At 47.0% G+C, this 25,640-nt stretch overlaps 1 protein-coding gene across 1 annotated transcript in view; it reads left to right on the forward strand.

Annotated features, from left to right (window-relative positions):
• Positions 1-25,640, forward strand: part of ttc28 (tetratricopeptide repeat domain 28) — a 120,460-nt gene that overhangs the window by 56,067 nt on the left and 38,753 nt on the right. The window contains exons 3-6 of the mRNA XM_083929594.1: positions 4,853-5,000; positions 9,897-10,169; positions 10,256-10,386; positions 22,156-22,377. Coding sequence (XP_083785720.1) covers positions 4,853-5,000; positions 9,897-10,169; positions 10,256-10,386; positions 22,156-22,377 — 774 coding nt within the window. The remainder of the gene's footprint in view (positions 1-4,852; positions 5,001-9,896; positions 10,170-10,255; positions 10,387-22,155; positions 22,378-25,640) is intronic.

The following is a 25,640-nucleotide window of genomic DNA, read 5'->3' on the forward strand; positions in this document are numbered from 1 at the left end:
CAAAAAGCATTGACTTTGCGTACAAATCGTCAAATGAGAACATAACAAGAGCGGCACCAGCGGTACGTCGATGAAAAGCGGCGTCTGTAGCAGTTTCTTCAGTGTATAATATGTCGGGATGTAACGTTGTATCATGAGACAGCGGTTGAGATGAAAAATGAATCCTGACACTCTTTTTAAACAGCAGATGGCGCTTTCTACTCCTGACGTTGCTTGTTGACGTCCTACATCCCTCGCATTAATAACAATTGGCGGCGGCCGCAGCAGACGAGGATCATGGGTGTGTTAGGAGCAAACTCAGGGCGCACCGGCCTGTTTGTCCAGAAGTACTCTGATGATACAGCTATTATGGCACATGTGAGAATTGGACAGGAGGCGGAGTACAGGGACCTTGCGGGAGCCTTCGGCAGGTGCAGAGATTAGATCTCCACACTGGCCTGGGAACGCCTCAGGATCCCCCAGTTAGAGCTGGTTAATGTGGCCCGGGAAAGGGAAGTTTGGGGTCCCCTGCTAAAGCTGCTGCCCCTGAGACCCGACCCCGGATAAGAGGCTGAAGATGAGATGAGATTAATGAAGAAAACACAATAAGCATCTGTTTGCACAAACATGTCAGCACTCAAAAGTGTGTGAGAGTGCTGCTCTCGAGTGTGTGTGTGTGTGTGTGTGTGTGTGTGTGTGTGTGTGTGTGTGTGTTTGTGTGTGTGTGTGTGTGTGTGTGTGTGTGTGTGTGTATCCTGTTCTTACCTGAGAACAAATCCTAAATAAAAAACACTGATGAAAGTCAGAAATGAGCCCATTGTTCTTATACAAATATTGATAGCAGACTCCCAAGAGCTCCCGCTGCAGACATATCAATAAATACACACAAATAGAATGAGTACTGTAGGCGCGTACACACACACACACACACACACACACACAGAGGCCGCCACGATCAGTGCCGTCCCCCTTTTTATTGATCCCTTCACTTTAACTGACGCAGAGCTGTCAGCCCGTGTTGACGAGGCGGGCTGAGTGCTCGGCTGGGAATCAGTGTGAAATACCTGCAAACCAGACGGGCGGGACACGGGCAGAAGACGCTCCAGAACGACTGCTGAGAGACAGACTGTGTGTGTGTGTGTGTGTGTGTGTGTGGAGCGTATACCCCCTGTATGTGCTTAGCAGGCAGCGTAGCCAGACTGAGCTAATAGGCAGGATGTGTGTGAGCAGGAGGCGGCTGGCGGTGGTGGATCCAGACTCTTCCTGCTGTCACTTTCTGTCTGACTCTGGCAGGTTCACACCCTGGATGGGGGTAAAAACGTCCCTCTCTCTCACACACACACACACACACACACACACACACACACACACACACACACACACACACACACACACACACACACACACACACACACACACACACACACAGACAGTCTCACCTATCGTGCTGCACATTCACTAATCACGCCGAGATAATTCTCCACTTCTCCTCCTCTGATATAATCACCGTCATCTCACCGAAATCACCGCCCAATCAAACGCTCTCGAGAACCCGACACGAACGCCTAAATGAGGAAAGCGGCGTCCTCCACGCAGCAGCCAAATCAGTGTGAAGGCGACAGATTTGAGGGGCAGTGCTAAGTAGAGGTAAGAGGCAGACAGGTGGGGCGTCCATATGTCGCCCCTCATCCAAAGCCCGGCCCCGCTGCTCTCCTCTCCGGCCTGCACGGGGGTCAGAGGGCAGACTGCTCTGTCTCTCTCTCCTCAGCATGGACACTTGGCATCAGTGCCGGGGAGCTGAGACAGAGCAGAGCGCCCTGCGTGTCATTGTTGACTGATACATGTCTGCTATTGCTGCAGAAAGCACTTGGGTTGTAGTGGGCTTTAAGTTTTTAGATGGGAGGGCGTAAAAGATATAAAACAGAGAAAAGAAGAGAGACTTAAAACGGGTCCGTTCCACGTTCCTGCCTGTGACAAAGAAGGTTTTCGTTGCCACGGCGCCAAGATTGCTGGATAAATATAAATATCGATATATAGATATAGATATACTAGATAGATATAGATATTACAAGTTGCAGTTGCTCATGGGGGAATTGAGTCTGGTCTTTACCCACTCTGTGTGTTAAGTGTCTTGAGATAACGTTTGATATGATTTGGCACTTTAAATACAATTGAATTGAATTGAAAACAGCATTTTCTGACATTTTTGTATGAAATATTCAATTTTGACGATTCACAGACGATCAAAATAGTCGATTATATTTTTGTCGATCTCTTTGTCGACTAATCGTTGCAGCTCTGACAGAAAGTCTGGTCAAGTCTAGACAAACACAACTTTGGTTGTTTAAAGCATCTAATTTAATGTGAAAAGTGCATTTTAAATGATAAGAAATTAGATAAATTGTTGGGAGGTCTTTTGAGTTCTGCCTCCCAGAGTGGAGCTAACTCTCTCGGGTTGCATTAAGTCTCTGCTCCAGTGAGTTATGGGTGGACGTGCCTCATCCTTCAGTCTTTAAATATAATTTAAGACATTATAGCGACTTTGAAAACTGACGTTCAGGGAGGCGTTGCTATGGAGATGAGAGACGGTCCGCTCTCGTCTCACTGGTGTGAACTGGCTGGCTTCAGAACGCTGCAGACCTGCACGTTGCAAGTTTCAACTTGTGAATCTTTGGTCTGAACTGGACTTTAGAGACAAACTGAGAAAAGGAAAAAGGCCATAAGGTCAACAAATAAAGATGATTACGTCGTCACTGCGTCTGTGTTTAGAGGGATCTGACCCCGGCTCTAATCACACACCATTTATCCAACTTTGTGCTCATCAGCGTCGAGATGACACCATGTGCTGTTCACATTCTGCTCCCCAGCACCAACACGCCAACTTGACTTGACTTGACCCCCACCCCCTTTCTCGTTCCAATGCCGCCGACTGAAGACGAGGACGGGAGGACAAAGACGGTGGCGGACGCAGAAAGTGTCAGGCGGGACAAGGGGGATGCCATGTAATCCAATTCCTCTCCTCTTTGTCTTCATTCATTCACTGTCACGACAGATTACGTCTAAACGGGAGAGGAGAGGGCAGGATGATGAATGAGAGAGGAGAGGAGGGAGAAAAGGGGGGAGGGAGGAAGGGGAGAAGAGAGGAAGACGGGACAATTAAGTTACAGTCTGGACGGCGGCGAGAGAAGAAGAGAGCGGCGTTTGAGTGTCCTCCTCGTGAATTTGATGTCATGATTCATTGTCTCTAATGCTGCTGTGATATGCACGAGGGGGCCTAATGAAGTGTGCGTGTCTGCGTAAGAGAAAGTGTGTGTGTGTGTGTGTGTGTGTGTTTGTGTGTGTGTGTGTGTGTGTGTGTGTGTAAACAGAACTATGTGTACTTGCTGTATCAGTGCAGTGCAGGTGGATGTCCCGTTCAAACACAATGGCGTCTTAATCACTTGAGTGAGGTGAGGCGCGCTCCTCTGGGGCGTTCACTAATCCGTCCGACCTCGACGAGACACTTTTCATTCAGAGGAACTTCCTGTGTACAAACTCAATCACGGAGCCTAACGCACGCTAGCGCCTCTGGGGACGCTTCAGCCGGCTGCTCTGTTGTTAGCGGTGGACAGGGCCGGATCATGAGACAACGGGCCCCTGGGCTAAGACATGTAACAGGCCCCCGTCGTGTCATTTCAAGTCGCTTTGTAGTTGTTTTACGTCTATTTTTAGTAGTTTTGCATATTTGTGTGGTGGATTTGCATTTATATTTAGCCATTTTGAGTCACTTTGAAGTTCTTTTGCATCTATCTTCAGTCATTTTGAGTCTCTTTGTAGTTGTTTTGCATCTATTTTCAGTCATTTTGAGTCTCTTTGTAGTTGTTTTGCATCTATTTTAGTCATTTTGAGTCTCTTTGTAGTTGTTTTGCATCTATTTTCAGTCATTTTGAGTCACTTTGTAGTTCTTTTGCATCTATTTTCAGTCATTTTGAGTCTCTTTGTAGTTGTTTTGCATCTATTTTAGTCATTTTGAGTCACTTTGAAGTTGTTTTGCATCTATTTTCAGTCATTTTGAGTCACTTTGTAGTTCTTTTGCATCTATTTTCAGTCATTTTGAGTCTCTTTGAAGTTGTTTTGCATCTATTTTTAGTGATTTTGAGTCTCTTATAGTTGTTTTGCATCCATTTTTTGTTGTTTTGAGTCCATTTTAACTCGCATCTATTTGTAGATCTTTGACTTTTCTCTTTGGTCGTTTGGCATCTCTGCGGTGGTTCTGTGTCTATTTTCAGTCATTTTGCATCTCACTCTGGTGGTTCTATGTCTATTTCCATTAATTATGAGTCACTTTGTACATGTTTATGCATCTATTTTTTACATGTTTTACCTCATTTTGCATCCTTTTGTAGTTGTTTTGGACTGTTGTTTCAGCAGCAGTTTAGGAGTCATGGACCCTGACCCTCTCTGGGCCCCTGGGCCCGGAAAGCTCGTTCAATAATCCATCCATGGTGGTGGAGAGTAACTGCTGAGGTGCTTGGCATGTTTTAATGCACTGGACAATGTTGAACGCGTCTTCTTTCAGATTAGTGGAAAAGAAAACATTATTTGACTTCACCGTGTCTGTTTGTGTCTGTAGATGTCGCCTAAATGAGTTAGGACTTAATAAGTAAGTTAGTTAGATAATTCCTCATTTGCATATTTAAACTGAACATTTCAGAAAACTTGAAATGCAAAAACTCATCATCTTAATGTAAGTAATGGACTGGGGAAGTGTCATGCTGCTGTCCGTTAGTTAAACATGGTTACCCTGTCCACCTGAAGTGTCTCCCCTCGTCCGTTCCTATGAAAGTTCACCTCATTCACTTAAAACCTCCTGTGCTCTCTCTTCTTCCTGCAGGCCTACTTTCGTCAGGGGGTTGCCCTGCAGTACCTGGGTCGTCACGCCGACGCCCTGGCAGCGTTCGCCTCCGGCCTCGCCCAGGACCCCAAGAGCCTCCAGCTGCTCGTGGGCATGGTGGAGGCCGCCATGAAATCCCCCCTCAGAGGTACGGAGGTCACGCGCTGCTCTGTCTTCTTGTTCTGTCTTTGCACAGCTCGTCTTTCTCTACAACAACATATTTATACAGTGATTTGTTTGGCTCCTCTCTCTCTCTCTGTCCTCTCCCACAACTTTGTGTTTGAAAGTTGTGGGAGAGGACAGAGAGAGAGAGAGAGAGAGAGAGAGAGATGTCGGCACTGGGGGAAACTTTTCCTCTGCTGTGTTATTCAGTGACCCTCCTCTGGGATGCATAAAGGAATAAAAGATGCTTCTGTTGGTTCAGCTCTCAAAAAGAACCATGATGTCCATTTGATGTGACGAAGAGGGAGAAAAGAGACGCGTAAAGAAGAGTGAGATGTAGAAAATACATAAAAACAAGCACGTCAGGAGAAACAGAAACTCAGAGGTTGAAATTGAAAAGAGTGAGTCGGTCAGACAGTGTCAGGGGAGATTGGACTCATCAGCATTCACGCCGCGGCTTGAATCCTCCTGCTGCGTTCACACCCAACGAGAAGCAGATCCTCACCTTGTGTTACTCACCTGAGACCAGAGGAGGAGGGACCGTCGACAGGTCTTTGCATCCTTCCATGAGGTGTAAAGTTCAGTCAGAGGCGCTCACGTTAAAGTCTGAAGTGAATTTAAAACCAAACAAACAAGATGAAGGTGCAGTCAAACCATTTAAATGTCTTCATTAAACCTTTCGCAGGTATTTTAAAGAGCGTTTTACCTCCTGAATCCTCCAATCAGAGTAACTGTTGCCCCTGGTGACACGGACACGACGGTGTCCTCCACGATCACTCCGCCTTAGTGACCGGCTGCTTCAGGTCGTCGTAGTGCTGCAGACCTGAGGGGTGAAGAGGAGTTTTCTTTAGAGAGGAACGAGGCGAACGCAGACACACAGAGCCGTCCGGAGAACGCGTGTTCGCCTGCTCGTTGAGAGAGAGAGAGAGAGAGAGAGATTCTGTTAGTGCTGTCTGGGTCGCTCTCTGTACTCAGGCCGCTAATGTGGAAATACGAACAAATAGCAAAACGGTTTTTTTTGCGGCCCTGATCACAGTACAGATTGGATTCCAGACTCTTGATTATTAGTTATGTTTTATAGTCATATATTTACATAATATAATTATTTTTTGTCACGTTACAAAAGGGGAAAACTGGCATGAACTTTAACCTGGATTAATTTAATTTGTTTGCCATTTGGAGGCAGAGCAACAGGCTCCATTATACTGAAGAGTGCCCCCACAACAGTCAATCAGGAAGCTCTGTCAGCGTCAGTTCCCTGAGTGTCCACTAGGGGCAGGTTTCATAACAGAGCAGTTTCTCATTGAGCCCCATGAGTTGAAAGACGCTGCAATGCTCCGTAGAGAAGAGGAATATTTTTGTGGTTGAGTTTATTAATACTAGAGTCTATTAGATCCAATTTCAATGTGAAAATGACACGAAGACAATGCATCTTTTAATGTTAACATGGCATTAGAGTGTCCAGATCCAAATGACATGAAATTGAGACCTAACATTATTTAGTTTTAAATTTAGCGACATATCAGAAGGAGTTATGAGTCATGAGAGGCTCAGAGAGGCAGGAGGTCGGATTAGCAGCACGTACTAATTAAGATAGGTTTCATGTTTGAGAGAGAACCCATTAAGTCATAAAGGATCGCATTTTTGATGTGTGCATTTCAATCTTCCAAGAGCGACATGGTGATGTGGTGGTTAGCACTGTCGTCTCACAGAGAGAGGGTTCCTGGTTCGAATCCCGGCTGGGGACGCTCGATCACCCCCGAAATATGGGCTTTTCACCCTCAGAGTGGGGTAAAGAGAGAAACGAGTTCCCCTCCTGCGTCAGGGGGAGCTGACAGATCCCAGTTAACTCGGTTCATGTTGGTCTGAGGTGAGAAAGGACACACAGAGAGAGGGGAAAGGTGAAGAGTTTGTTCTTAGGCGCGTTTCCATTGGGGTAAAATACGGCTGCTGGTAAAGTTGCAACGCACGCCTTCTCAAAACGCCGCTCACTCACCGTGTTTCTATCCCTTTAGCTTTGGTGTGTAGCTGCTGATGCAGGTCAACACACTTTACTCTTCTCATGCTGCTGCAGAGGTTTGCTGTTATTTTCAGCAGCATTAGTGGTTAAAAAAGACCTTTGAATGCCTTCACCGCGCTGCCCGAGCTAATCTGTTTTAGCTGCATTCGGCTGTCAGAGACTCCCCCGGGTTTCTCCGTTAACAGTAAAAAACTGTCTCCATGGATTATTTGATGAGTGCAGTCGCCTCACAACAAGAGGGTTCCCGGTTCGAATCCTGGCTGGGGCCCTTCTGTGTGGAGTTAGCATGTTGTCCCCGTGTCTGCGTGGGTTTTCTCCGGGTTCTCCGGTTTCCTCCCACAGTCCAAAGACGTGCAGGTGTTGGGTTCATTGATGACTCTAAATCACCCGTAGGTGTGAATGGTTGTCTGTCTCTGTTCGTCTCTATGTGTCCTGTGATAGACTGGCGTCCTGTCCAGGGTGGACCCCGCCTCACGCCCGATGTCAGCTGGGATCGGCTCCAGCCCCCCCGCGACCCCGATAGGGACAAGCGGTTGAAAATGAATGAATGAATGAATCTTCCAAACATGCTTAATGCAAAGAGCTGAGAGCGGCCAAAGGGTCCGTTTTGCTACCGTGTGTATTTGCATGAATCTGCTTTCTGATCAAATATTTACGCGGTGGATTCCTGTGTGTCATCGATCTACCCGCCGCACAGTTCACAGAGCACTTTAATGTGCAGGTCTCGACACTGTGAGAAAATGAAGGAAAAGTGCATGCAATCAAGAAAGGTTTGCAGGCTTGAGTCGGCACAGGATTATGTTTTTGCCCTTCAGCTGTATCCGAACGAGAGCGAGGCTTCTTGGGGAAAAGCCTTCTACTTGGCAAGCTACAGCAAATGTCTGCGCACGTGGAGTTTTATTTGCATCTGCTCGCACACCGGAGAGCATATTATCCACAATATCTCCCTTTGAGGTAGAGCATGTCGAACCAGACAGACCAGGCGTATCGAGGACAAGACCATCGGTAACTGACCAGCAGCAGCGTTGAGGGAAAGAGCGCAGGAGGTGTAATGAAACCGCTCTTTAGTATCAGTTTGTGCTGCGATCAGTGGCCCCGACGACCGCAAAGCGTCACCGTGCAGACCTGATGCACCGCGGGAGCTTGTTCTGCTCTCCAGGGGCCACGACCTCCCAAAAAAACTCCATCTCCCGTGAGCTTCAAAGATAAGCGAGCCTCAAAGCCGAGACGCCGAGTATCAAGTGTAAACCGGGAGTTGTCACGCTCGAGGAAGCAGGAGTGAGGGCGGCACGTTGGACCGTGTAGGAGGCCAGTAAGCACAGGGGGGGCTGCGGGATTAACAGCATGGGAGAGGGGCCCTCCTCTGGGTCATCCGTCTCCTGTTGGGCTGCTGATGTCTTTTTTTGTTACATAGGACGAGGTGCTGGGAGGCATCAGCCAGCCGAGTGGTTAAAAAGTAGAGCCGATCCTTCCACTTCTCACCGGGGGATGTTTGCAAAGCCGGCCTCCAATCAGCGTTAGCGAGAGGCCCAACATGCTTCTACATCAACTTTCCAATTTAGCGTGCTATTTACCCAGAATGCACGTGCAGATGAGAGCAGCTGCAGCTCATCTCATTTGCATAAAGTGCAGCTAAACACGACCCTGTGTTGGACTGTTTTGGCATCTGTGACAGATCAGAAGGTTGCTGGTTCGATCCCTGGCTCCTCCAGAGAGTACCGCGGTGTCCTTGAGCAGTGGTCAGTATAGTAGAGAAGCCTGCCATTTGTTATTTTGTACTGTAACATTTGTAATTCTGCTATGAATAATAACTTTTAAGGAAATAATTCAAATCCGTGCCCTGCCAAATGTGTGATAATCTCTTTGCCTGGATGTGTGCGGCTTCTTTTGCATCTATTTTAGTCATTTTGAGTCTCTTTGAAGTTCTTTTGCATCTATTTTAGTCATTTTGAGTCTCTTTGAAGTTCTTTTGCATCTATTTTAGTCATTTTGAGTCACTTTGAAGTTCTTTTGCATCGATTTTTAGTCATTTTGAGTCTCTTTGTAGTTCTTTTACATCTATTTCAGTCATTTTGAGTCACTTTGTAGTTGTTTAGCATCTATTTTCAGTCACTTTGGGTCACTTTGTAGTTGTTTAGCATCTATTTTCAGTCATTTTAGGTCACTTTGTAGTTGTTTTGCATCTATTTCAGTCATTTTGAGTCTCTTTGTAGTTCTTTTGCATCTATTTTAGTCATTTTGAGTCTCTTTGAAGTTCTTTTACATCTATTTAAGTCATTTTGAGTCACTTTGTAGTTGTTTTGCATCTATTTTTAGTCATTTTAAGTCTCTTTGTAGTTGTTTTACATCTATTTTAGTCATTTTGAGTCACTTTGTAGTTCTTTTGCATCTATTTTAAGTCATTTTGAGTCTCTTTGTAGTTCTTTTGCATCTATTTTTAGTCATTTTGAGTCTCTTTGTAGTTCTTTTACATCTATTTCAGTCATTTTGAGTCTCTTTGTAGTTGTTTAGCATCTATTTTCAGTCATTTTGAGTCTCTTTGTAGTTCTTTTGCATCTATTTTAGTCATTTTGAGTCTCTTTGTAGTTCTTTTGCATCTATTTTAGTCATTTTGAGTCTCTTTGTAGTTCTTTAGCATCTATTTTAGTCATTTTGAGTCTTGAGGCTTCATTTTCCAGCGTTGGGTCCGACCCTCAGACCCGTTGAAGTTCATCCAAAAACACCTTTTTATCCACTAATACTGCTCAAATAACAGCAAACCTCTGCAGTAGCATGATAAGAGTTTTTCACGATAATGATTTTTGCCATCATGAATGTTTGTAACCTCTTTGTGCCTTTGTGTTTTTGTTTCTCCCCCCACAGACTCCCTTGAGCCGACCTATCAGCAGCTGCAGAAGATGAAGCTGGACAAGAGCCCGTTCGTGGTCGTGTCCGTCATCGGTCAGGAGCTGCTCACCCACAGTTTCCACGGCGCCTCCGTCGTGGTGCTGGAGGCCGGGCTGAAGATCGGCACGTGTTCGCTAAAGCTGCGCGGCTCCGTCTTCTCGGCCCTGAGCTCGGCCTACTGGTCTTTAGGCAACGCGGAGAAGAGCATGGCCTACATGCAGCAGGACCTGGAGGTGACCAAGACTTTAGGTATGGAACTGGAAACAGCGCTGAGATGCAGTGTGAACGGACAGTGATGGGAACGTGAGCGTCATGTGTCTCCGTCTCGTCCGCAGGTGACCAGTCGGGTGAATGCCGCGCTCATGGGAACCTCGGCTCTGCCCTCTTCTCCAAAGGCAGTTACAGAGAAGCCCTGGCCAATCACAGGAACCAACTGGTGCTGGCCATGAAGCTCAAGGACAGAGAGGTACGTCTGCACGCCCGTCTGAGAGTGTGCTCATGTTTATTCATACGATAGCACATGTCACGGTTCAAGTGCAACTCACACCTCCACTGAATAAAGCTGAAGTCTACGGGGGACCAGTATGTGTGTATGGGGGAGACTCCACTTAAAGCTGCATTCTCTCTAATGTCCAGCAGGAGGAGACTCCACTTAAAGCTGCATTCTCTCTAATGTCCAGGAGGAGGAGACTCCACTTAAAGCTGCATTCTCTCTAATGTCCAGCAGGAGGAGACTCCACTTAAAGCTGCGTTCTCTCTAATGTCCAGCAGGAGGAGACTCGACTTAAAGCTGCATTCTCTCTAATGTCCAGCAGGAGGAGACTCCACTTAAAGCTGCATTCTCTCTAATGTCCAGCAGGAGGAGACTCCACTTAAAGCTGCATTCTCTCTAATGTCCAGCAGGAGGAGACTCCACTTAAAGCTGCATTCTCTCTAATGTCCAGCAGGAGGAGACTCCACTTAAAGCTGCATTCTCTCTAATGTCCAGCAGGAGGAGACTCCACTTAAAGCTGCATTCTCTCTAATGTCCAGCAGGAGGAGACTCCACTTAAAGCTGCATTCTCTCTAATGTCCAGCAGGGGGAGACTCCACTTAAAGCTGCATTCTCTCTAATGTCCAGCAGGAGGAGACTCCACTTAAAGCTGCATTCTCTCTAATGTCCAGCAGGGGGAGACTCCACTTAAAGCTGCACTCTCTCTAATGTCCAGCAGGAGGAGACTCCACTTAAAGCTGCATTCTCTCTAATGTCCAGCAGGAGGAGACTCCACTTAAAGCTGCATTCTCTCTAATGTCCAGCAGGAGGAGACTCCACTTAAAGCTGCATTCTCTCTAATGTCCAGCAGGGGGAGACTCCACTTAAAGCTGCATTCTCTCTAATGTCCAGCAGGAGGAGACTCCACTTAAAGCTGCATTCTCTCTAATGTCCAGCAGGAGGAGACTCCACTTAAAGCTGCATTCTCTCTAATGTCCAGCAGGGGGAGACTCCACTTAAAGCTGCATTCTCTCTAATGTCCAGCAGGAGGAGACTCGACTTAAAGCTGCATTCTCTCTAATGTCCAGCAGGAGGAGACTCCACTTAAAGCTGCATTCTCTCTAATGTCCAGCAGGAGGAGACTCCACTTAAAGCTGCATTCTCTCTAATGTCCAGCAGGAGGAGACTCCACTTAAAGCTGCATTCTCTCTAATGTCCAGCCGGAGGAGACTCCACTTAAAGCTGCATTCTCTCTAATGTCCAGCAGGAGGAGACTCCACTTAAAGCTGCATTCTCTCTAATGTCTAGCAGAGGGAGACTCCACTTAAAGCTGCATTCTCTCTAATGTCCAGCAGGAGGAGACTCCACTTAAAGCTGCATTCTCTCTAATGTCCAGCAGGAGGAGACTCCACTTAAAGCTGCATTCTCTCTAATGTCCAGCCGGAGGAGACTCCACTTAAAGCTGCATTCTCTCTAATGTCCAGCAGAGGGAGACTCCACTTAAAACTGCATTCTCTCTAATGTCCAGCAGGAGGAGACTCCACTTAAAGCTGCATTCTCTCTAATGTCCAGCAGGAGGTGACTCCACTTAAAGCTGCATTCTCTCTAATGTCCAGCAGGAGGAGACTCCACTTAAAGCTGCAGTCTCTCTAATGTCCAGCAGGAGGAGACTCCACTTAAAGCTGCATTCTCTCTAATGTCCAGCCGGAGGAGACTCCACTTAAAGCTGCATTCTCTCTAATGTCTAGCAGAGGGAGACTCCACTTAAAGCTGCATTCTCTCTAATGTCCAGCAGGAGGAGACTCCACTTAAAGCTGCATTCTCTCTAATGTCCAGCAGGAGGAGACTCCACTTAAAGCTGCATTCTCTCTAATGTCCAGCCGGAGGAGACTCCACTTAAAGCTGCATTCTCTCTGATGATGCTGGTCCTAGTTAGAGTCAAACAGACCATAAAGCAGGGGATGCTTCAAGGTGGAGCTTTCTTGTGATTGATCTGGTGCTGGTGTTAGCTGGTAACTTAGCATTTAGCTTCTCATCCAAATATGGTCACTTCTGGCTCCAAAAGACCAAGATGGCGCCGGCCAAAATGTCAAAGTCTAGGCTTTAGAACGACCACGAAACAACAGGTGACGTCACCATGGATACGTCCACTCTATACAGCATGTGGGTGTGAGTCTTGATTCTTTGCTGAGGACGTTTACTTGCCTTCCTGACGTGAGCTGTACTCGTGAGTCGACAGTTTATATTTAATGTGACGTGTCAGCAGTTCATCCAACACCGTGAATCTCTAGAGATCACAAAGACAAACTGCAGGTTGGGTCCTATCTCTTGCATGTTTGGCTCTTCTTCTTCTTCTTCTTCTTCTTCGTCTTCTTCTTCGTCTTCCTCTTCGTCTTCTTCGCCTCGGGCCGCAGCTAAAAACTCACCGGCTTTCTCCTCAAACACTTTTGACAGTTTGGTAAAACCAGAGTTAATTAGACGGCTGTTGCAGATTACACTGTGGCTCCCCTGTGTCTCAAAACACAGAGTGAAGCTGTCAGGTTGTTTGTGTGTGTTTATCTTCGTTTTAACTGCTCCCATATGAGTGTGTGTGCGTGTGTGTGTGTGTGTGTGTGTACATACAGTATGAGAGTATCTTACATACAACATTGTGTCGTGGCTTTAATATTTAATTCAACTTCTTGATTCTGCGCCTGTGGAATATTTTATTGTGTCTTTAATATTGTAAGAGAAGTGTGTGTGTGTGTGTGTGTGTGTGTGTGTGTGTGTTAATCAATAACGTTTGATGCCGGCTGTTCTTCGATCTTGTTCATTCATGTGTGTCAGAGAATTCCTCTGTATTCAAATTCATTTTTCTGTTTGAGTGGTGAAGATGACATGAATACAATCTTGTCTTTTATTATAATATAGTATGTTATTTTATTTTATTAGGGCTGCACCTAATGATTATTTCTATTGTTAATTATTGTGTGTTCGTGCTCATTTTGCATCTCTGTAGTCATTTACGGGTCGTTTGTAGTTGTTTTTTGTGTGTTCGTGCTCATTTTGCATCGTTTGTAGTCGTTTTGAGGTCGTTTGCAGTTGTTTTTTGTGTGTTCGTGCTCATTTTGCATCGTTTGTAGTCGTTTTGAGGTCGTTTGTAGTTGTTTTTTGTGTGTTTGTGCTCATTTTGCATCGTTTGTAGTTGTTTTTTGTGTGTCCGTGCTCATTTTGCATCTCTGTAGTCATTTACAGGTCGTTTGTAGTTGTTTTTTGTGTGTTCATGCTCATTTTGCATCTCTGTAGTCATTTACGGGTCGTTTGTAGTTGGTTTTTGTGTGTTCATGCTCATTTTGCATCTCTGTAGTCATTTACAGGTCGTTTGTAGTTGGTTTTTGTGTGTTCGTGCTCATTTTGCATCTCTGTAGTCATTTACAGGTCGTTTGTAGTTGTTTTTTGTGTGTTCGTGCTCATTTTGCATCTCTGTAGTCATTCACGGGTCGTTTGTAGTTGTTTTTTTGTGTGTTTGTGCTCATTTTGCATCTCTGTTGTCATTTACGGGTCGTTTGTAGTTGTTTTTTGTGTGTTTGTGCTCATTTTGCATCTCTGTGGTCATTTACGGGTCGTTTGTAGTTGTTTTTTGTGTGTTCGGGCTCATTTTGCATCGTTTGTAGTCGTTTTGGGGTCGTTTGTAGTTGTTTTTTGTGTGTTCGTGCTCATTTTGCATCTCTGTAGTCATTTACGGGTCGTTTGTAGTTGTTTTTTGTGTGTTCGTGCTCATTTTGCATCTCTGTAGTCATTTACGGGTTGTTTGTAGTTGTTTTTTGTGTGTTCGTGCTCATTTTGCATCTCTGTAGTCATTTACGGGTCGTTTGTAGTTGTTTTTTGTGTGTTCGTGCTCATTTTGCATCTCTGTAGTCATTCACGGGTCGTTTGTAGTTGTTTTTTGTGTGTTTGTGGTCATGTAGCATCTATTTGTGATTGTTTTGGGGGTCTTTTCAGCAAAATTTTGTGATTAAGGCCCCTGACCGACCCTGTGGGCCCCTGACCCTGTGGGCCCCTGGGCCTGTGGGCCCCTGGGCCTGTGCGCGGTCAGCCCGTTCAGTAATCCATCCATGGTTGTACGACTCCTTCAGACCCTTCATGTCTCCAGTCACACTCGATATGTTTAGATTAATTTTGTTATTGCCGTATCTAAAATATTGGACTGCTTATTATTCTTTTATATCTCCTAGCTGTAAACTCGATAAGATGTTTCTAATGTACAGCTTTATTACAACACTGTAATGTTGCTCCGCTGGACCCTCACACACCAGCGGCTCGATATTACGCTCACACGCACACACACGCACACACACACACGCGCGCACGGTCACTTAATAGCGTGTGATTGCATCCTGGATGTGGCGAGGCGGATTGAACAGCTGTCAGTAAGATGAATGAGGCTTTGGTAAGTTCATTTTAGGCGAGGCGGTGAGTGACTAACAGGGATCCAACGTGTCGGCGTGTGTTTCTGCAGCAGCTTCCTGCTCCGTCGCATCAGCTCTGTCATGAATCTCAGTATCCAAACGCTTCCTCCATCTGAGTGTGTGTGTGTGTGTGTGTGTGTGTGTGTGTGTGTGTGCTTCTGCGGGGACTTTAAATGTCCGTGTTGTTGACAGACGGATTATTGAGCCGCTCCTCCACAGGTGCACAGCCTGAGGCCACCCAAACACGGTCATCAGCTGAAATCCATATCTCCCGCTGTGTGTTTGCTTTGCTGCGCTGCACGTGTTTAGATTTGAGTGTTTCCAGACGGCGTGCTTCCAAACAAAGACCCCGCCGCCCGCAGAGAGCCAATGTTTAACCCACGGGGGCGAACACGCGGACGAGAAGGCGACACCTTTATAATAGAATAGAATTCAGTTCAGTGCAGCTGCTCTGTAATTAAAACACTCAGCCTGTTGACAGGAAATGAATAAGCAACAATTTGGGTAATCAATGAATCGCTTGGGTCTGAGACGTCCGAGGGCGGAGCGGCGGCTCTCTGGCTGCACACATGCCGTGGAAAAGCAGCCAACACTTCTGGCGCTAGCTTGGCTCCTTTTACTGTCAACCCTTTGGCCGACATAACACTTTTATATTATCGTGTTCTTCCAATTTTTATTGAAAGTGAAATTCATCTTCAACCTCTTGTCCCTGTCGGGGTCGCGGGGGGGGGCTGGAGCCGATCCCAGCTGACATGGGGCGTGAGGCGGGGTCCACCCTGGACAGGACGCCAGTCTATCACAGGACACATAGAGACGAACAGAGACAGACAACCATTCACACCTACGGGTGATTTAGAGTCATCAATGAACCGAACACCTGCACGTCTTTGGACTGTGGGAGGAAACCGGAGAACCCGGAGAAAACCCACGCAGACACGGGGACAACATGCAAACTCCACCTGAAGGGCCCCAGCCGGGATTCGGCACAAACCCTCTTGTTGTGAGGCGACAGTGCTGACCTCCACATCACCGTGTCGCCCTGAAAGTGAAATTCCCGCGTGAAATCATCTTTTTTTAGGTCTTTTTCTGCAAATGCACTCCATGCAGACCCGGAAGAGTCGCTAACAGCCGGACGTGGCTAACAGTGATTAAATCGGGGCAGCACGCTGAAGGCATTCAAAGGTCTTTTTTAACCACTAATGCTGCTGAAAATAACAGCAAACCTCTGCAGCAGCATGAGAAGAGTAAAGGGACTGTGTTGACCTGCATCAGCAGCTACACACCAAAGCTAAAGGGATAGAAACACGACGAGTGAGCGGCCTTTTGAGAGGGCGTGCGTTGCAACTTTACCCGCAGCCGTATTTTACCCCAATGGAAACGCGCCTAAGAACAAACTCTTCACCTTTCTCACCTCTGCGTACTCTCAGGGCGCACTCACACTGTCCTTCCGCATCGGGCCAAAACAGGTTTTTCGGCTAAGGCCTAGTGCGTTTGAGCAGTGTGAGTGCAACCGCTCCGCGCATAACTGCGGCCAGCTGGCCGTCCACGGCCCGTCTGAGAGAGGTGGGCTTTAGTAAAGCACGTTTGCACGTGTACGAGCACGAGCGTTCTGACATAGACAATAGAAGGAGGGACCATGCACGGACATTTCAAACAATGGCGGTGAAAGGTTCACGTTGGTGTGATGCGGAGGTGGAGTGTTTACTGCAGATTTGGTCGATGAAAAGATTCAAAAACAGTCGACAAGACGCACAAAAACTCAGAGGTCTACGGAAAGATCTGGAAACAAAGCCACGCATCGCCATGACGTCATCAATGCGTGTGACGTGTTACGGCGTGATGACGTATAGGCAGCAAGAAGCATTCTCCGAGGCCCAGGTAGTGTGAGTACAAACGGGCCTGGAGGGGGGGACAAGGACCCTAAAGCACGGGGCACGGGACGGAGGCACAGTTGGATTGCGCCCTCAGACCAACATGAACCAAGTTAACTGGGATCTGTCAGCTCCCCCCGACGCAGGAGGGGAACTCGTTTCTCTCTGTTCCCCACTCTGAGGGTGAAAAGCCCATATTTCGGGGGTGATCGAGCGTCTCCTTTCTATCCCTCCTGCACTCTTTCTCCTTCCTGGACAGTTTACGGAGCACAGCAGAGGACGCAGCTCTGTCTCTGCTCATCGCTCCTCTTCAGATTCACACTCACATTTAGAGTCAGAGAGCTTCTCCCTGCTGACGCAGACTCAGACGCCCTAATGAGACTCATCTGCAGCATTATAGAAAGATAATAACAACAGGTTGTGCACGTTAGCGTCGAAATAACAAGGGTTGTCAGCGGCTACATCATTCCCTTACATTTATACCAACAGACGTAAACAGCACACACACACACACACACACATATATATAATACGGTGTGCCGGCTCACAGGCTCAGACACAACTTGATTGGATTTTTCGGTGTGTTTTCTGGTGCGGGGGAAACATTGTGTCCTTGAGGGAAATCAAACAGTCGTCTGGCCGGTTGACTGTACACACAGAGGCCTCCTCGTCATTTATTAAATCTCCCTCTCCCGCCTCAGAGATGTGTCAACTGGATTTTATGTGTTTACACTCATCACTTTGCTGGGAATTGGGATTTCAGTCGGCAAACACACACACACAAACACACAAAACCATAAACGCACACACACACACACACACACACACACACACACACACACACACACACACACACACACACACACACACACACACACACACACACACGCACACGTAGACACATGAACAGAAATGAAAAGAGCAGTTCCTCCTGGTTTTAATTAGCAGGTAAATTCCACTAAAGGTCAGTTTGGCTGTTTTTTGGGTCTCAGCGTTCGTTAGCGCTCCGGTTTAAAGGGACGCGGCGTCGCTGTGTGTCTTATTTATTCATGAACGCTTGATTTATCATTATTTTATGAACATACGTACAGATTTCAGTGGTGGGAAGTAACTAAATACAGTACAATGTTATGGTACTGGTACTTAACCTTTAGTGGTATTTCCATTTAATGCAACTTTATACTTTATACCCCACTAAGTCTCAGAGGGAAATACGTTACTTATGTTACTTATTGGGCTACATGGTGGAATAGTGTTTAGCACTGTCGCCTCTCAGCGAGAAGGTGGTTCGAATCCCTGCTGGGGCCCTTCTGTGTGGAGTCTGCATGTTCTCCCCGTGTCTGCGTGGGTTTTCTCCGGGTTCATCGGTTTCCTCCCACAGTCCAAAGACGTGCAGGTGTTCGGTTCATTGATGACTCTAAATCACCCGTAGGTGTGAATGGTTGTGTGTCTCTGTTTGTCTCTATGTGTCCTGTGATAGACTGGCGTCCTGTCCAGGGTGGACCCCGCCTCACGCCCGATACACCCGAGAAATGGTAAAGTGCTAAACACGTGAAAAGAAAGGGTTAAAACGGCCGCAGGAAGGTTTTTTTTATATGTTCTCCTTCAACATTAAATAAATCCGTTTGTGCCTTTTTCTATCATTTCTGCTTTGAAGGCTCGCTGTCACGTGTGCGCTGAAGAACACGCTGGTCTGAATCACAGAGAACGAGATTTAAATGAGTATCGGACGTGCTGATAACTCCTCTTTAATAATTCACAGCTTCTTCTTCTTCTCCCTCTCTCTCACGTTCTTCAAACCTGCAAACATTTCATTATAGTCTCTGACGTGTTCTCCGCCCTCCCTCATCGCCTGCTTTGAAAGGTCAAAGTCATATTTTAATTCAGGAGTGTGTGTGTGTGTGTGTGTGTGTGTGTGTGTGTGTGTGTGTGTGTGTCTGTGTGTGTGTGTGTGTGTGTGTGTGTGTGTGTGTGTGTGTTCACAGAGCACTTCATTACTGTCAGTGTGATTACATGGAGGAGATGATTCTCCCGGTTCATCCTCCTCAGGACAGGCTCTATTAATAAATGCATCACACTGTGTTCACAGGTAGAAGTTGCGTTCAACACATTCATTATCACGGCTCAACGGGTTTCTTGTGACTTTCAGATTGGCCTTTTTTCCTCATGTTTTCATTTTTCCAATCAGCTGCTTAAAGCGTAATTCAGGCGCAAACTCGTCCCAGGGTCTTTTTCTGCAGTGACATGTTTCCATCAAAGAAGCCATCGAGACAGTTCAACGGGTGAAATCCAGGAGAGTCGCTAACAGCCGGATGTGTTTGGGTAATCAATGAATTGTTTGAGTCTGAGATGTCTGCCGTGCGTGCTGAGCGAGGGCGGAGCGGCGGCTCTCTGGCTGCACATGTGCCGCGCAGAAGCAGGGTTTTGGATTCACTCCCGCTTGTGATCAATTCATTTGTGATTCTGATGTCACTACAGCCAACACTTCTCGTGCTAGCTTGGCTCCTTTTACTGTCGTAGGGAAGGCTTGGTGTCCAGATCCGTTATTTGTTATCCGGACATCTGCTCTCTTCTCCCAAACCCCAGAAATATTATTCGTTGCCCCCGATGGGTTCTGAGATTGTCAGGATGTCAGCTTTGTATGTGACCGGGGGTCCAATCTTCCCCGGTCTGTTATTTGTTCCGCAATCAGTGCCGAATTTCCTGGTAAATAGGTCTACGTAGACCCTCACACTACCCCCTGACCCTAACCGTAACCCCTGACCCTCACCCAAACCGTAACCCCTAACCCTCACCCTAACCGTAACCCCTAACCCTGACAAAATGCTGAATTAATGCGGCCGGGGAACATAGGGAAGACTCCGTCAGGATGCTAACAATCTTTGGGGGGAAAACTGGTGGACGACCAACGAATGCAAAACCAGGAAATTACACAATTTGACATAACGTGCTTATTCACATTCCATGTATTGGATTGAATTCCCACACAGTCTTAACAGGTGATCATCTGCCTGAGCACAGACCTGTTCTCCTGCTCATTCTCCCGTTTATACGACATACTATGCTCCTGAATGCTCCTCGGCTCCACGTTCTAGCTGTGGCGCTCTTAGGGCGCACTCACACTGTCCTTCCGCACTGGGCCAAAACAGGTTTTACGGGGTAAAGCCTCGTTCGTTTGACCAGTGTGAGTGCAACCACTCTGCGTCTAGCTGCGGCACGCTTGCCGTCCACGGGCCGTCTGAGAGAGGTGGGCTTTAGTAAAGCACGTTTGCACGTGTACGAGCACGAGGCCTACGGCGGTTCTGAGGTCATTTCCTGTGCGCCTATTGGGACGTAGAAAAAAGAAGGAGGGACCATGCGCGGACATTTAAAACAAAGGCGGCGAAAGGTTCACGTTGGTGTGATGCGGAGGTGGAGTGACCCTAAAGCACGGGGCACGGGACGGAGGAACAGTGGGAGTGCGCCCTTAGTGTCAGAGCAAAGTGAATTCATGACTTTGCACAGATGTAGCTTCTGACATCGAAGCATGCTCTGCCCTGACTCCTAAATATCTGTTATTTATTCTTCTGTGGTTTGTGGGGGGGGGACAGGTGCTGCAGCTGTGCCGTCGACTGCAGACGGACGTAATTTAATGCCGTTCATGAACCGATGATGGTGCAGCGGAGGCTTCATCATCCTGCAGCAGACAGAAATGTTTATGCATGAAATTCATGTGTAAATTCCCTCTTTATTGCTGTGCCAGTGAATGTCCCCACATCACAACTGCCAGAGGGACTATTTTATACACGTCCTGTTTCATGGCATAAAATGTAGAAATCCATCCAACTAATGAACCATATCAGATTCAAGAAAACCTTTATTATCAGTGTGTGCAACAAACTGTTTAACTGTTTGTATTGCACAATACAATAGTAGTGCTGTAGGAGGTTAACAGTGTATGTCTGCTGTTTAATACTAATGCTCGTCTGGACGCAGCACACAGAGATAAAGGAGCGATGTGTTAACGCAGACTGTGGTGCTCCCGTCTTAATTCTCTTGGTTAATTTCAAACAGACTTCCTTCGACCTGATGAATATTTCCCACGACTCCTCTGATCAATACCAACGACCTTAAGATCAGTGAGCAAATGAGTCGGCAGGTTTCAAATGACTAAAGCGAGGGAGGCAGCGAGCGTTTCTCTCGGTTCTCTAATCAGAGAAACAGACGTGAGAGTGTGTATTTTGTTGGTGTGTGTGTGTGTGTGTGTGTGTGTGTGTGTGTGTGTGTGGGTGTTCATGGCCTTGTTTTTGAGGAAGACAACAACGGTGTGAACTTAAGCTGAAACACTCATCATGATTTGCATGGTGTTATGCCTGGAGAGGTGCCTGTGATTAGCACGGAGAGCGCTGCTGGAAATCAGGAGACGACTCAGAGTATCTGTAGAAGTGTGTGGTGCGCTGAGGGTGAGGTAGACTCAGAGAGGTGGAGGAGACTCTCACAGCCGGAGATAAAGGGATGGGAGCTATTACCTTCCAATGACATTTTCATTTGGGATGTTACATTCTCTCTAAACCCCGAGTGTCCTCTCACTGTCCAGCACGGGAGAAGAAGTATTCAGATCACTCACTGAAGTAAAAGTACAGATAAAGTTCTGCAGAGGTGACGCATCTTTGGAGGCTAAACCTGAAGTTAGCATCACCCTGGTTCACCCAACAGAAACCAACGTGATCTTTTCCATTTGGATTAATGCAGAAAATAAGATCTGCGGTGAACAACAGTGTATGCTACACCAGTACCATCAGACTATAAAAAATGGACGTAGCATCTCTGTCGAGGTCCTAAACCATCTGTTTGTACAGTCGATCGAAGAGCAAACCACTGCAGTCCAGGTCGAGATGACGGAGTTAGCATGCTACTGATGCTAATCCTGACAACTAGCCTCGGAGGAGAAGTGAGGGCTAGAGGCTAGCTGTCACTCAAGAGGCCACGCCCCTAATTATTCATACACTTTAACCTCCAATAAAATAAAAACTAGCCCCTCCCCCTCAGTGTTGTCATGGAGATCTGATCTAAACACACAGACTAGAATGTTCTTTTGTCCTTAAACAGGTTTAATGATGCTGTGTAAACGGCCTGTTTAACATGGGGCTCAATGAGAAACTGAGAAATCAAAGCTGCTCCTGCTGTGTGTGTGTGTGTGTGTGTGTGTGTGTGTGTGTGTGTGTGTGTGTGTGTGTGTGTGTGTGTGTGTGTGTGTGTGTGTGTGTGTGTGTGTGTGTGTGTGTGTGTGTGTGTGTGTGTGTGTGTGTGTGTGTGTGTGTGTGTGTGTGTGTGTGTGTGTGTGTGTGTGTGTGTGCACTGTTTGTTGTTTACTGGGATGGTGTGGATGCTGTCATTCCTCTGGATACTCACCAGTGTGTGTGTGTGTGTGTGTGTGTGTGTGTGTGTGTGTGTGTGTGTTTCAGGCTGCGTCCGATGCTCTCAGCGGTCTGGGCCATGTGTACACAGCTATCGGTGACTACCCCAACTCGCTGGCGAGCCATAAGCAGTGTGTGCTGTTGGCGCGACAGACCCAGTGCCAGCTCTCCGAGGCTCGCCAGCTGGGCAACATGGGCGCCGTTTATACAGCGCTGGGAGACTTCACCAACGCCGTGCAGTGCCACGAGCAGCACTTGGACATCGCAAAGGTACAACACAGTTTGTTATGTAATGAGAGAAACTTTTGTACCTCTGAAATTTACTTCCTGTCAAATTTAAAAGCACTATCTCGTGTTACGCCAAGGTTCTTGACAAGAGTGCGGGAGTTAGGAGTAAAACCAGCAGCAAAATCATTAAACATTTCACCCAAACTCAATAATCTCAGTTTTGTTTTCATGAAGGTTGAGAAAACGTATGTCCATCCAAGCTTTTACATCTGATAAGCACCTAAGCAACAGCTGCAATGACTTACTACTGGACTTTAAAGGGATATAGATTTGTACATCGTCAGCAAAACAGTGGAGAGTTAAAGTGGTCGGCTTACCCCTTCCATCCCTTGAATCACTTTACCGCAAACGTGTGTCTCTAGCAGAGATTACACCGGCTCCAAGAGTCAAGTGCAGCCAGCATTTATGATCTATGAATTAAATTGATATTCAACACAGTGCCGTGCTCACAGACTGTAAAACACCGACCCTCACGTTCAGAATCCTCCCGCTGCTCCAGATTAGCATCTAGTGTATGTGTCATTGATAGCTGGCTGTATTGCAAGTCATGGTGCAAGTGCGGCTATTTAATTAGCATCACAGAGCTAACACGTGTGTTCATAAACCATCTGTTTGTACAGTCGATCGAAGAGCAAACCATCTTGTTACTTATGGAAACACCACCACACGAACGAGTGCAGTCCAGGTCGAGATGACGGAGTTAGCATGCTTATGATGCTAATCCTGACAACTAGCCTCGGAGGAGAAGTAAGGGCCAGAGGCTAGCTGTCACTCACTTCCATCCCTTGAATCACTTTGCCGCAAACGGACTCTACGCAGAGCCCGTAAGATCGTCTCTGATGTCACTCACCCTGCACACTCTGGGAGGAGTTACAGGACGATCACCTCCAAAACAAACCGCTTCAAAAACAGTTTGATTCCCTCTGCAGTCACCGTTTTAAACTCTGAACAGTGAGGAACACGAATACGCGTGGACCTAATGACCGATACAGACCGCCAGATATTTGGAGCCCATAATACTTCTGCTCCCTCAATTTACATCATAAAAATTACACAATGATGACGACAAATGTTACGAGTCTCAATTTAAACTTAAAAAAAGCGTCTCCAGCCACACGGAGCTGCCTGTGGACGCCTGACTGTGAATAAGGACGGGAAAAACTGTCGGCGAACGCAGCAGCACGCACCGGCCGATACGACACACGTAAAAAACACAAATATAGATGTATCAGTCTATCAGTAACACACACACACACAGACACACACACAGAAATCAGAACCCAAAGCTCTTCCTGAAAGTAGCCACATGTTGTTTCACAGACTAAAAATCTCATCTCTCATTCTCATCTTCATCCGCTTATCCGGGGTCAGGTCTCAGGGGCAGCAGCTTTAGCAGGGGACCCCAAACTTCCCTTTCCCGGGCCACATTAACCAGCTCTAACTGGGGGATCCTGAGGCGTTCCCAGGCCAGTGTGGAGATCTAATCTCTCCACCTGGTCCTGGGTCTTCCCCGAGGCCTCCTCCCAGCTGGACGTGTCTGGAACACCTCCCTAGGGAGGCGCCCAGGGTTCATCCTTACCAGATGATCCTGAACCACCTCAACTGGCTCCTTTCAACACAAAGGAGCAGCGGCTCTACTCCGAGTTCCTCACGGATGCTGAACTTCTCCCCCTCTCTCTAAGGGAGACTCCAGACCCCCTCCTGAGAAAACCCATTTCGGCCGCTTGTACTCGCGACCTCGTTCTTTCGGTCATGACCCAACTTTCATGACCACAGGTGAGGCTAGGAACGAAGATTGACCGGTAGATCGAGAGCTTTGCCTTCCTCAGCTCTCTTTTGGTCACAATGGTGCGGTAGAGCGACTGCAGCTCCGCCCCCGCTGCTCCCATTCTCCGGCCAAACTCACGCTCCATCATCCCCTCACTCGTGAACATGATCCCGAGGTACTTGAACTCCTTCACTTGGGGTCAGGACTCATTCCCAAAAATGAATATCTTAAAGTATCAGCTGCATCCAGTGATTAAATTTAGGATTATTATGGAGAGAAGCATCATTTGTATGTGTTTCATTTCAGACTATGATGAATCCAAACACTTAGCTCCATCTAATGCAGTGTTTATTTCAGCACGTTCATCATTTTCTGCACAAAGGGAGTGAATATCTCAGAGAACATGGTGTGTGTTCTGTAAATATTTGAAGCTCTCCCTTCACCAACAAACACAGCAACAAACAACACAATCATCTGTGCAAACTTCACTTTTTATGTGACTTCTTTTGTGTTTTGGATGAAGCAGAGGATTGCTGCAGCCAACTGAAGCTCTCTGTCTCTCCCAACATTCACACGGACCATCTGTCGACAGTTACCAACCAAATAAAGTCAAATCTTCGCACAACTGCGGCTTTATAAAGTGGTTTTTCTTCTGACAGTTGAGGTCGTTTAAACTGGAAACGTTGCAGCTTGTAACATGAAACACTCTCCATCTGTCAGGGACGTGACGCTCCGACTTCATCTTTCCAAACTGGAAAATATGTTTTGTTGCTTTTAGCTTTAGTCTTTTGGAGGAGGACGGCTAAACTTCATTGTTTCAGATTCACTTCAAGCAAAATTTCTTCATTAAGGGCGCACTCACACTGTCCCTCCGCACCGCGCCAAAACAGGTTTTACGGGTAAAGTCTAGTGCGTTTGACCAGTGTGAGTGCAACCACTCCGCGCCCGTCCACGGCCCGTTTGGGAGAGGTGGGCTTTAGTAAAGCACGTTTGCACATGTACGAGCACGAGCGTGTGCACGTGTACGAGCACGAGGCCTACGGGGGTTCTGAGGTCATTTCCTGTGCGCCTGTTGGGACGTAGAAAAAAGAAGGAGGGACCATGCGCGGACATTTCAAACAATGGCGGTGAAAGGTTCACGTTGGTGTGATGCGGAGGTGGAGTGTTTACTGCAGATTTGGTCGATGAAAAGATTCAAAAACAGTCGACAAGACGCACAAAAACTCCGAGGTCTACGGAAAGATCTGGAAACAAAGCCACGCATCGCCATGACGTCATCTATGCGTGTGACGTGTTACGGCGTGATGACGTATAGGCAGCAAGAAGCATTCTCCGAGGCCCAGGTAGTGTGAGTACAAACGGGCCTGGAGGGGGGGACAAGGACCCTAAAGCACGGGGCACGGGACGGACGCACAGTGGGAGTGCGGCCTTAGTCTGTTATTAATGTACTGATGCAGGTGTCGATATATATTTTAAA

This window comes from Echiichthys vipera (assembly GCF_963691815.1).
Source record: "Echiichthys vipera genome assembly, chromosome: 16".
Taxonomy (NCBI): Eukaryota; Metazoa; Chordata; class Actinopteri; order Perciformes; family Trachinidae; genus Echiichthys; species Echiichthys vipera.